This window comes from Chelonoidis abingdonii, chromosome 2 (genome assembly GCF_003597395.2).
Source record: "Chelonoidis abingdonii isolate Lonesome George chromosome 2, CheloAbing_2.0, whole genome shotgun sequence".
NCBI lineage: Eukaryota > Metazoa > Chordata > Testudines > Testudinidae > Chelonoidis > Chelonoidis abingdonii.
Window position 1 is genome coordinate 203,835,283 of NC_133770.1, and position 12,178 is coordinate 203,847,460.

The 12,178-nt window shown below is 43.3% G+C and overlaps 1 protein-coding gene across 3 annotated transcripts in view; it reads left to right on the plus strand.

Annotated features, from left to right (window-relative positions):
- The window catches only part of CDH19 (cadherin 19), a 199,816-nt gene that overhangs the window by 157,452 nt on the left and 30,186 nt on the right, over positions 1 to 12,178 (plus strand). For 2 of the 3 annotated variants that reach the window (XM_032787279.2, XM_032787280.2), the window contains 3 exons: positions 4,421 to 4,540; positions 5,987 to 6,151; positions 11,053 to 11,237. In XM_032787279.2, coding sequence (XP_032643170.1) covers positions 4,421 to 4,540; positions 5,987 to 6,151; positions 11,053 to 11,237 — 470 coding nt within the window. The remainder of the gene's footprint in view (positions 1 to 4,420; positions 4,541 to 5,986; positions 6,152 to 11,052; positions 11,238 to 12,178) is intronic. The other variant, XM_032787283.2, reaches the window with a different exon arrangement.

Consider the following 12,178-nt stretch of genomic DNA (forward strand, 5'->3'; position numbering starts at 1 on the left):
AACATCTTAAAACATATTCAGTTGAAAATAAATCTGAAAGTAGTGCATTCACATATCAGAAATTAGAAAAACTGAGGACAATATACAGTATTTGCCAATATAGAGATAAAAATTCCACTGGAAAGTCACAAGTTAATCTTTTTTTTTTAATACAAATTGAAAAGGAGAATGGAACTAGTGGAGAGGCAGAAGAAAAGAAGAAATATTAAGCCTTCTATTGAGTCTATTTTTGGAACATACACTCTACCAACCTCTGCACAATAGGATGACATAGCTGGGTACATGAAATGGTTAGAAGTCAGGTACAGTGTTATCATAAGCATTCCCAAATCTGGACCTTAGCGTCCAGAAATCTTGGTGCCTGCATGAACCCCTCTAAGCTTAATTACCAGCTTAGCTCTGATCTCGCTGCCACCATCCAAAAATTCCAGTGTTTTGGCTCATTCTGGTCTCCCCAAAACCTTCCCTGGGGAACCCCCAAGGCTCAGATGCTCTTGAGTCTAACAACAAAGGGAATAACCCACTTCCTTTCCCCTCTCTCTCCCACGCTCGGAGACGTGGGCCTTCTGGCTAATCCTGAAGAGGTGTACGATGTTCAGCCTCTTTAATACAAGTACCAAGGAAGCCATGTCTCTTCGTCTTCTTTGCACAAGGACCACCAAATATTATTGGAATCAGAAATGATTCATCTCTCTTCCCCTTCCCACAAATTCCCGTGTGGCTTCGCAGAGCTTCACCTCTCGAGTATCTATACACAAAGAGAATTCCCTCCCTTTTCGTTCCTTAGCCTATCTCAAGTAGAGAAAAAACTCACCAGTCTTAAAAAGAAAACTTTATATAAAAGTAGAGAACAGTTACATAATATTCTCTGTATTAAGTTGACAATACACTGTGCTATGCTTAAAGAAAAATAATGAATAGCAACAGACTTTATTCAAATGGAGAGATTTATCAAGTTAAACACTTGCAGGCAACTACACACATGTAAATACAGGAGAGAAAGAAGAACACCCTATTGTTTTTCTAACCTTTGGTACTTACAACTTTGAACTGAAGGATTAGAGCTTACAGATAGAAAAGATCCCCTCGTATAGCTGGAGCCAGACAAAAGACACAGACCCAAAACATTCCTCGCCCTGGACTTTGAAAAATCTGGTTTCCTGATTGGTCCTCTGGTCAGGTGTTTGGTTCCCTTTGTTAACCCTTTACAGGTAAAAGAAACATTAACCCTTAGCTATCTGTTTATGATAAGTGTACTATTCTATTCTAAGTTACTGTATATACTTGTTCATAAGCCAGATTTTTTTAGTAAAAAAGGGAAGACCAGAGAAGGGGGTCAGCTTATGAATGGATAAAGGGGGAGAGGTGGGACACAGCCCCTTCCCCAAACAGAGGGAGCAAGGTGAAGCAGCACAGTCAGCAGAGACAGAAGAGAAGAGGCAGGGCCAGAGTCTCTCCACTTCTGGCCACGTTGCTCTCCCCCCAGCCTCTAAAGCAGCTACAGCTCCGGGGTGGGCAAGCTGCAACAGTGCCGCTCGGCCCCGCCCCCCAGAGCAGGCTGTGACCGCGCCGCCCGGCCGCTGAAGCACTCTGTGGCCACTCTTCCCAGCCCAGCCCGCTGGAACATGCTGCAGCCACGCTGCCCAGTCTGGCCTGCTGGAGCAGACTGTGGCTATGCTGCCCAGCCTGCCGGAGCAGCTCCAGCCAGGTCAGAGACATCCTCCCCTGGCCCTCACCAGATAAGGTGGGAAGGGATGGGATGGGGAGGGTGTGGGGGTCCCGGGCTAGGAGTGGGATCATGTGGGGGGTGGTCACAGGGTTTACTCTCCTGCCTCCCAGTTTCTCCTCACAAAAAAATTTCCCCACCAGTTGCTGTCTCAGCCAGTCAGGGTAAGCAGCTGGTGTGCAAGGACATTTTGTTTACTTAGGTTTACCTCCATGCCTGTGGATATTCGAGGTAAACAAACCATCTTGGACCACCAGCGGCTTATCCTGATGGCCCAGGAGTCAAAGTTTGCTGGCCTCTGAATTATACGGTTGGCTCATGAATGAGTTATAAAATTTTTTCCATTTTTACTTATCCATCTTGGGGGGGTTAACTTGTAAATGAACCGACTTCTGAGGTTTTTACACCACACTCATCACCATAGTACCTGAGCACCTTCCAGTAGTGCATTAATCAGCATGACTACATATCTATCACAGGTTTGTTTTCAAAATGAGAGAAATATGTGCAGTGGAGTGTCTTGTTTTGGCAGTGTGTGCCTTATATACACATACTGCTGCTATGTAGTTCTCTCAGGAGAAGGCAAGATCAAAGAAATGAGCCTTGTACTTGGAGCAAAAAAAGTGATGAGGTTTGTAATGGTCCCTACTTTCTTGGGGAGTTAATTCCATCGCCTTAGACAATCTCTGGAGAAGATGTTGTCTTCTGCACAGACAAGATTTACTCTTAATGTTGAGAGTTCAACTGAGCCACAGGAACATAGATGTCAACCACAGTCTTTGTCCCGGAGCTACAGATTTTTTTTTTTAAGACACTTTGGGCCCAGGCTATGGAGTGCTTTGAAGATAAGGACTGAGACCTTTAACTTGTTTTTAAATTATGTGGGAAGCCTATAGAAAGTGGAAGGTGGGTTTGATGTTTTTGTAGCAGCCTGTGTTGCTGAGATCTGCTACAACATTCTGAACTGTCTGGAGTTTCCTAAGTGCTGAAGGATTCACGACTAGTTATAGTGCATTGCTGTAATCCAGCAGAGAGGTGGCAAAGGCCAGGTCTTCATGCAGCAAGATGGAATGGAGTTTGCAAGCCAGATGGAGATGGTAGAAAATCTTATTTGAAGATGCTGATATGTAAGAGCTCAACTTCAGAAAGGAACATGTAAGTTCTCCTTTACAGACTGAATTGACTACGGACTGAATTGACCAATTGTGGGTGCACTGTGATTGCAAACTCTTCGAAATCCTGTCATCTGCCCACCAGCATCACCTCTGTCTTGATCCACCTCAGCTTCAGGCAGCTTTTCCTCATCAAAGAAGTGATCTCTTCCAAGCACTGGGTCTTTTTGGTGGTGGTTGTGATGTGGTCATATTTGTTGAAGGATAGGTACAGCTGTGTATCATCAGCACATTGCTGTCATTTAAGTTTTGATCTGACCAGTTCACTTAGCGCAAGGGTCTCAAAGTCCTGGCCCGTGGGCCATCTGTGGCCCAAAAACCTCCTCACTGTGGCCCGTGGAGGAGAGATTTATGCAGCCACGCTGCCGGCAATGTCTGCGGTAGGCACCCCCCGTCCCTTCCCCAGCTCCCATTGGTTGGGGAAGAAGGAAAGAGATACCATCACTAGTTTCCGGGCAGACTCAGCCATGGAGACAGCATCATTAGTTGCCTGGCAGAGTCAGCTATGAAGGCAGCATCACTTTTTTCCATAATGAATATAAATAAGTCAAAATATCGAACACAACTCTCTGATGCACATCTTGCTGCAGTCTGGAAGGTTTTAACTGCAGCCAAAAATCAACAAATTGACAGAACTGAAGTTTGCCAGGTACCTGGTAAACACTAAAAACTCTCTGGCAGGCAAAGAATTGTATAAAGTTATATGGCCGTTTTATTATTTCTAAGAAATTTGAAATAAAAAAAATATAATATAAACATTTTATTTTCTGAACACCATCTTCAGTGACATTATTGGCCTGCTGGAAGGATTGGCACTGGCTCTAAGGTAAATTGAGACCCCTGACCTGGTGGTTGTGTGTAAATCCTGAAAATAACCAGAGAAAGAATCGATCCTTCTGGGACTGCACAAGTAACAAGTCTAGTGGTGGACGTCCAGTTTCCCATCATTACTCATTAGGTGCATCCCTCCAGGAAGGACTCAAACCATCTTAGTTCATTTTCCTGAACCCTTGCCACCTCTCTCAGGTAAGACAGCAGAATCTTGTGGTCAATAATGTTGAACGATGCAAAGAGGTCCAGGAGCATGAGAATGGATGTCTGTCCTCTATCCATTGACAGCAGAAGACCAACCATCAGTGCCATTAAGGTAATTTCAGTTCCAAGTCCTTGCCTGAATCCAGATTATGCAGGGTTTAGAACGTTAGCTTTAGTTAGATGAGCATTTAGGTGGCCTTTTGCTAGCTTCGATATGAGCTTGCTCAAGAATGAGACGTTTGACACTGGCTGGTACTTGGCGAGTACTGAATATATTCATACAGTATGAATTGATTTATATTAAATGAAATGGGTAAAAAAAAAAAAGATGTAGACAAAAATGAGACAAGAAGAGAGAATCTGACACTAGTTAAAAGCTATAGATATGCCAAGAGAAAGTTTTATATGTTATTTATATGGCAAACAGTCATTTCATTTTAAACAAATATATATAAGAAATTTCTTATTTCACTTCTTTTCTTTTCAGGTACTTCGGTGATACAGGTTACAGCTACAGATGGAGATGATCCTGCGTATGGCAATAGTGCCCGACTTCTTTATAGTATTTTGCAAGGACAGCCCTACTTCTCTGTGGAGCCAAAGACAGGTATTGTTAGATCTTCCTATAACCTGAACTTCATTCATGAACTCTCCTAAAATATCTGTGTGTCAGGTAAAAATTACAATAGATTGTAATCTTATTTTCTCAAGACAGCACAAGTATAATGTCCTCAGATCAAACAATCTACCTACCTATCTAGCACCCACAACTGTAGTATCTGAATGTCTCTTGATTTAGGGCTTGATCCTGATCCCACTCAAGTCAATGGAAAAACTCCCTTTGACTCGATTAGTGAAGGATCAAGCCCTTAGGGCCCAATTTGGAGATCATTTAAGTCAATAGAATGAGTCATATTTACTTCAGTTGTTTTTTGATGGTGCCCATAGTCACTTCATTAAATAAAACGGAATAAATTTTGCATAAATCTAAGAAAATTTCAGCCTGTGAGACATTTCAGATACTCCCTATTTTTAAGACATATATAAAACTGGTTCAAATAATAGTCACAATGCAAACATTAAATTCCAGGACATATAATAATAATACTCTCAAGTCTATAAGATTTTATGCTTAACACCTCAAACAAAATTTAATCAACATAATTTATTTATGCCTCAATACTTCTCTGAAGTAGGGAATATTATTATTCTCATTTCAGAGATGAGTAAGCTGAAGCACAGAAAGTTAAAGGACTTGCTAAAGGTGAAAGTGAGACAGTGGGATACCCAGGAACATATAAAACAAGAAGTGCTAACTTTCAGCACAAAGTCACATGTGCTATGAACTAATCATTGTGTATATTATTGGTTGTGTCCATACACTTAAAACTTGATGACATTTGCCTGTTTGTCTGTCTGTCAATTTGTGTGTAACAAAACAACTTTTCAAAACAGTATCTGATCAATTCCAAAACTTCAGTGAATATTCTAGGAATCAATTAGCAGAACCCTATTGATTTGGGGGATCATGGGGACATGTGTAGCCCCCTTTACTCCATTTAACCCAGCTTCAAGTACCTATGCAACTGTATAATGATTAAATAACTGGTTAATAGCACCAATTAATGCCTTTGAGCATAACAATATCCCATTTCTGTCAATCCTTCCCATAAAATTTAACATGACATGAACAGAGGATGGGGGGACATTGTGTGGGGAAAGGGCAAATGGGCACACAGAATCCCTAGCATGGAGGAATGAGGATGCATATAGAGCCCTGGCATGAGGTTATAGGAGACTCTGGCATGGTGGGAAGGAGTCACACGAGCCCATGGCATGAGGGAAAGAATGGAGGGTGCAGGGAATCCCTGCAATAAATGACAATGGGAGAGTGTCACATTGATGGGAGTGTGGGAATGGAAGAATAAGCTCAGCCTATAGATGTTATGAATTGTGAAATCTCTTAGTGGTGCTGAATCTGATGCTTCTTTTTGTACTCTTAATGTCTGGTCAGATATTGTAAATAAAATGCTTAGCTAACTGTATCTTCCAGGAGTCATTAGAATTTCTTCCCAAATGGACAGAGAAACTAAGGAGCAATACTTTGTCATTATCCAAGCCAAAGATATGGTTGGGCAAATGGGTGGATTTTCAGGAACAGCAACTGTAACCATCAACCTCTCTGACATCAATGACAACAAACCTATATTTCAACAAAGTGAGTAAATGGCAAGAAGTTTTATTATTACACATGAAACTGTGAGGAAAATTTAGTACTGGTGCAATGTCAGTGAGTTCAGTGGTATACGCATTGAGATCAGTTCTACATTTTGCCTTTTGTACCAAAGAAAAGATAGATAAACCAATAACTTACACACACACACACACACACACACACACACACACACACACACACACACACACACACACACACACACACACACACACACACACACACACACACACAAATACAAATTCTGGACTAGAGAGCTTAAGCCAGTGCTATGTTTTGTTATGGTTTTGAGAAAACAAGATACCCACTTTAGGGAAGTTAAATACAAAAAAAAGTATTTTTTTCTCTTGGGGTTTAGAGCATATTTTTTCTTCATTACTGTTAATATATTGACAACTGTAAAATTATGTTTCTCTAAGCATAAAAATTCTCTCTTCAGGACTGACTAATTAAACGATAAATACAAACTGAACTAGTAGGGAAGCCATGCAATGCCACTGCTATCTAACATGCAGCTGCATTCAGGAGAAATAATCACACTATGTTGGTTTAACATAGAAATCTATATTTTAATGGCAGTCTTCCCAGAGTGTGCATATCTAGAGAGGAGGTTTCACACCACTGGTTTTCTGCACCCTGTGGTCACTAATCTGAAATAAAGATTAATTATAAAAGTGTGGAAAACAAAGGTGATTTCAGAATGAAGTGGTGGGAAATCATTCAGTTTTAGATACTTTTTATTCAGAAACCTACCATAAATAATAATAATGTTGCAAGTGCATACCATACAAATGCTGTAAACCAGTTGGGTCCAACTATTCAGCAGTAGAATTAAATTTAACAGATGAATTCCTAGTCCCACTGAAGTTAATGTGAGCTTTGCCATTGATTTCAACTAAGCTAAGATTTCATCCAATAGTTTAAAAAAGCCGCAGAGCCTCAATCAATCTTCTATTTCCCTATGCTCAGGCATAGGCAACTGAGCTGCTATGCTGTCATCCCTATGGATCTCACAATCTAGTAAGGAAACAGGTAGTGTAGAACCTTAATGATCTCTCTCCTCTCTTCTCTTTGCCAGTAGACTAAGCTGTAGGCAGTTAGGCCTAGTGGTTGGAGTAAGAGTCAGGCCTAGTGGCCAGAGTCTGAATGCCAGGCCCAGGAAGCAGAGCCAAAGGTCAGAACTGGCTTACTAGGACTAAGGGAATGCAGGAGCAGGATTGGTTCTGAAACAAGAGGAGGACAGGAGGGGATCAAGGCTTGCTGCAGTGAAGGATCTGGACTGGAGCTATGGAGGAGCAAGGCTTGGTGAGAGACAAGCACTGGGAGGGAGAGAGGGTGTGAGTGTTGAGAAGCCAGTGAGTTGCTGCTGCTGCTGAGCTAAAGAACTGGCCTGTTGGCTTCCTCAACAAATCAGGCAAGGCAGTCCATCAGGCAGCCCAACTGGCTTTTTAGAGTGTCAGGATTGCTGAGCAGGTGCAGCTGCGGCTATAGAGACTTACTCTAACAGTACCTCTCTCATTAAGGGCATCTTCTAGGTACCCCCAGTCCTGGTTTCTGTGAAATGTCCAGAACAGATCCAGGGTATGGAGGTGATTCAGTAGTGGGTAACCAGGCCTGATGAAAGAAGCAAGCCATCAGTAGACTCAGCCAACTCCACGGTGTCCTTGCGTTGGGTGGGAATCTGGTGTATTCATGCAAAGTCCTAATCCATGAAGTTACCTGAGACACTCAAATCCACAAGTGACTCCAGGTGGACCTCGGAGATGGAGAGGTGTCAGACTTGTAGAGGAAGCTAGAGATATGTTGGGACCTGTCTGCTCATTGCCAAGATATCAGCAGACATATACTAATGTTGGGTACCCGTGAGAGGCAGAGAGGTACTGTCATAAATAGATAGCTAAGGGTTAATGTTTCTTTTACCTGTAAAGGGTTAACAAAGGGACCCAAACAACTGACCAGAGGACCAATCAGGAAACCGGATTTTTCAAAGCTCAGGGGAGGGAATTTTTTTGCTTCTTTGTCTTTGTCTGGCTCTCAGCTATGAAAGGGGATCTTTTTCTATCTCTAAGCTTCTCATCTTCAGTTTCCCAGTTGTAAGTACAAAGGTAGCAAAACAATAGGCTTTTATATGGTTTGTTTTGTATTTACATGTGTGTGTGCTGGAATGTTTAAATTGTATCTCTTTTTGAATAAGGCTGTTTATTCATATTTTTCTTTTAAGCAATTGACTCTGTATAATTGTCACCTTGAATACAGAAGATATTTTTATGTCTTTTTCTTCTTTTATATAAAGCTTTCTTTTTAAAACCTGTTTGAGGTTTTTCTCTGGTTAAGCTAAGAGAGATAGGGGGAAATCTCTTTGGTTAGCTTGATAGGTTGAATGCATAACCTCGAAAGAGGGGAGGAAGAGGGGGGAAGGTAAATTGCCCTCTCTGTTTTGCATTCAAGGAGTTTAAGTACAGTATCGCCCAGAATAACCCAGGGAAGGGGAGCTGGGGATGAGATAAAAAGGAGACAAGGGGAGGAGGTTGTTTTCCCTTTTGGTGTGACTCAGGGCTTCTGAGTCTTGGGTTCCCCAGAAAAGGTTTTGAGAGACCAGAGAGGGAGTCAGGCCCTGGAAATTCCTGGCTGGTGGCAGTGAGATCAGATCCAAGCTGGTAATTAAGCTTGGAGGTTCATGCTACGCACCCAGATTTTGGACGCTAAGGTCCAGATTTGGGAGAAAGGCTTATGATAGCAACACCCTAACCTAGACCCTGCTGTCAGTGGCTGGGGTTTGGCATTCCCTGACCAGGGTGCCAATTGGACCTTAGCAGGGCAGCCTGACACAAAGTTTCCTGGTCTTTGATAGTATAGGCATAGTCCCAATGCCCAAAGCTGCTTTTTCTCTGCGTTGAGTTGTGTGGGATGGGCTGTGGGGAAGGTGCTGAAGGTTGGTGAGCCAGAGATGGCAGGACTGGCAGGAGTCAGGAAGCTGACCTTTCTTGGAAGTGTTCCATCAGATAGCTGACAGTCTTTATCCTTACGTCAATCAAGGCAGCCAGAGTCTGTGGAGAGTCCACTTGTGCCAGCTCTTCTTGATGTCATCATTCAGATTGAAGTGGAAATGATAGTGCTGTGAAGTCTCATTCCAGTCAGTGTCTGCTACCAAACAGGAGAACTCCGCAGCACAGGCCAAGGTCTTGGTGCAATGCTCCAAGGGTGGTCTCGGCTATGCACTTATGATCAGGGTCACTGAGAATCCACATCTATGATTTGAATGAAGTTTTCAAGCTGGCCCAGGACTGGGCTTGCTTTCTTTAGGAGTGGGGACATGCATGTCAGAGCCTCCCTAGTCAGCAAACTGAGAATTAACAGCATCCTGAATTGATCAGTGGGGAATGACTGCAGGCACAGTAGAAAGAGGAGCCAGCATAGACTGAGAATCCCCTGAATCACGCCCCGATCACCATTAAACTTATCAGGCAGGAGAATCTTTGGCTCACACCAAGTGGGAGGCAGAGTCAGGGGTGGCATTGCCTACCTGTGCAGTGCTACATTCTGTGCCTGCAGGACAGTGACGTTGGCCTGCAGGTTAGCAACTTGGGCCTCCAGGGCCTGTAAGGGAACCCCTATCTCTGGCAGGGAAAGATTGGCTGGGGAGGGATCCATACTACCCAGTGGTCTGGACCCCTTGTCAGCCCAGTTTCCCTCTGTTTTAGTTTCAGGCTGCTCATACTGTCAGGAGAATGAGTTGTAGGCAGTCTGGCTTTGTGGTCGGTGTCCAAATGCCAGAGACAGGGATTGAGACAGAGACAGAACTAAGAAGCAGGGCTGAAGTTCAGAAGTGGAATCAGAGTCTGAATGCCAGAGACCAAGGTTGAGACACAGTTGCAGTCAGGAATCACAGCCGAGGGTTGGAACCAGATTATCAGGAGACAAGCGGGGCGGCTCTATGTTTTTTGCTGCCCCAAGCACAGCAGTCAGGTGGCTTTCGGCAGCGTATGTGCGGGCGGTCCAGTGGAGGCACAGAGGGTGTGGGCATTGAGCAGGGACAACTCCAGGCACCAGTGCAGCAAGCGCGTGCCTGGGGCTGCAAGTGGGGAGTGCCATGCCGGTTGCTCTGAGGGTGGCAGTCAGGCAGCCTTCGGTGGCGTTTCTGTGGGAGATCTGCTGGTCCCTGTCCCAAAGGCACAGGACTGGCAGATCACCCACAGAAATGCCACCGAATCTGGGTAACTGCCTGGCCGCCCGCAGGTGTGCCATCAAAGGCCACCTGACTGCCGTGCTTGGGGCGGCAAAAACCATAGAGCCACCCCTGCCATTGAGCAACCAGCGAGCTACTGCAGCTCCTGAGCTTAAGAACTGGCCTACTGGCTTCCTCAGATGACCAGGGCAGGGCAGTCCATTAGGCAGCCTAGCTGGCTCATTAGGGTGTCAGGAATATTGAGCAGGTGTGGCACCAGGGCCTTATCCTGATACCCTACCTCTACTCCTGCAAAGTAGCAGGCTACCAATAGGGTCACTGCTCAGCAGCTGTAGCAGGAATATGACAGTATCTACTCAGAGGGCTCCTAGCTCACCTGAGAGCTGTGTCTCAGGCAGCAGGGGAGCAGTTGTGATGCAGTTATGGAGGTGCTCCCCCCTAGTGCCTCCTCACAGGAATGAGGTTGGTTCAAACACTTCCCTTTGATACTCACATTACCCAGCTCAGGAAACATATTTTCAATTTATATTCAGGCAAACATTTTTTTCTTAAATAGTCACCCGCCATTGCCTCAGGTGAGTGTTTCAAAGGCAGCTACTATTCCCCAAGCCACAGGTTCCACACCACTGCTTTCAACTGTTATAGATCATTGACAAAGTTGACAATGTTTAATTTGATGGTACTTGGCTGTTTCTTTAAGAGTTCTACTACATGAATATCTCTGAGGCAGCACCAGTGGGCTCTACCATAGGCAAAATCATGGCAGAGGACAGTGACATAGGGGAGAATGCAGCCATGAATTATGTCATCGAAGGAGAGGAATCACTTGTTTTTGACATCATTACTAACAATGAGACCCAAGAAGGAATTGTTCTATTAAAAGAGGTGAGACATTAAAAAAAACACTAAAATGAAACATATCATTAATGTTTTAAAATAATAAAATAATAATAATAACTGCTACTAAAACAACAACACTTCATGTTGCTGTTTCCATGTTTTTTTTCTATCTGGCTTCTTTAAGCACTAATAATCTGAGTGAAAAAAAGGATCTGCAATGGTGTTGGGGAAAAAAGCAACCTCACTAGCTTAGGAAGTAAATTGATATTTTTGGTTTGTGGCTCAAGCAATCGGGGTCAGGATATCTGGGTTTTATTCCCAGCTTTGCACTTGTCACTTTATGTGATTGTGGGAAAATGTCTTAGCCAATCTGTGCCTTGTTTCCTCACTTGTAAAATAGGATGAATAATAGGAGCAGAGTGTTCTGAGGCATAACACACTGTTAGTAAAGAATGTTATGATCTTGAGATGGAAGGTACTTCTGTGTATTAGTGAAAAGTGTTGTGATTTCTTTAGTGAAACACACTCAGGAAGCTTCAGTTGTATATGGGACTTTTTTTAGCATCACATAGGGAGAAAAAGAGTTAGCTACTAGAACTGAACTGATGACAAGGCTTCATTTTAAACCTTGCAGGGGAGGGAAAAGACAAAAAGTAAGTTCATTCAGTTGGTTACCTATGTTCTCATGGTATGGAAAGCCAAAAAATACTCTGTGATGGAGCTAGAGAGCACACGGTATTTACTCAGACAATTCAGCACTTCAGTGAAGTATGGGAGACTAAAGAATTTGATGTTGCTGTCTTTTGCCCGTTTGGAACAGTTACAAGGAAAGGAAGCTCTTTCTCTAATATTTCCTGTTGTAGTTTGTATTACTAATCCTTACTAAACAAATGGTATGACAGACAATGTGGTCAGTGAGTTATTTTCATTTGTTTTTTTTAAAGGGGAGGCAGAGCTATTTTTTCTGAAGACTAAATTGTAATAAA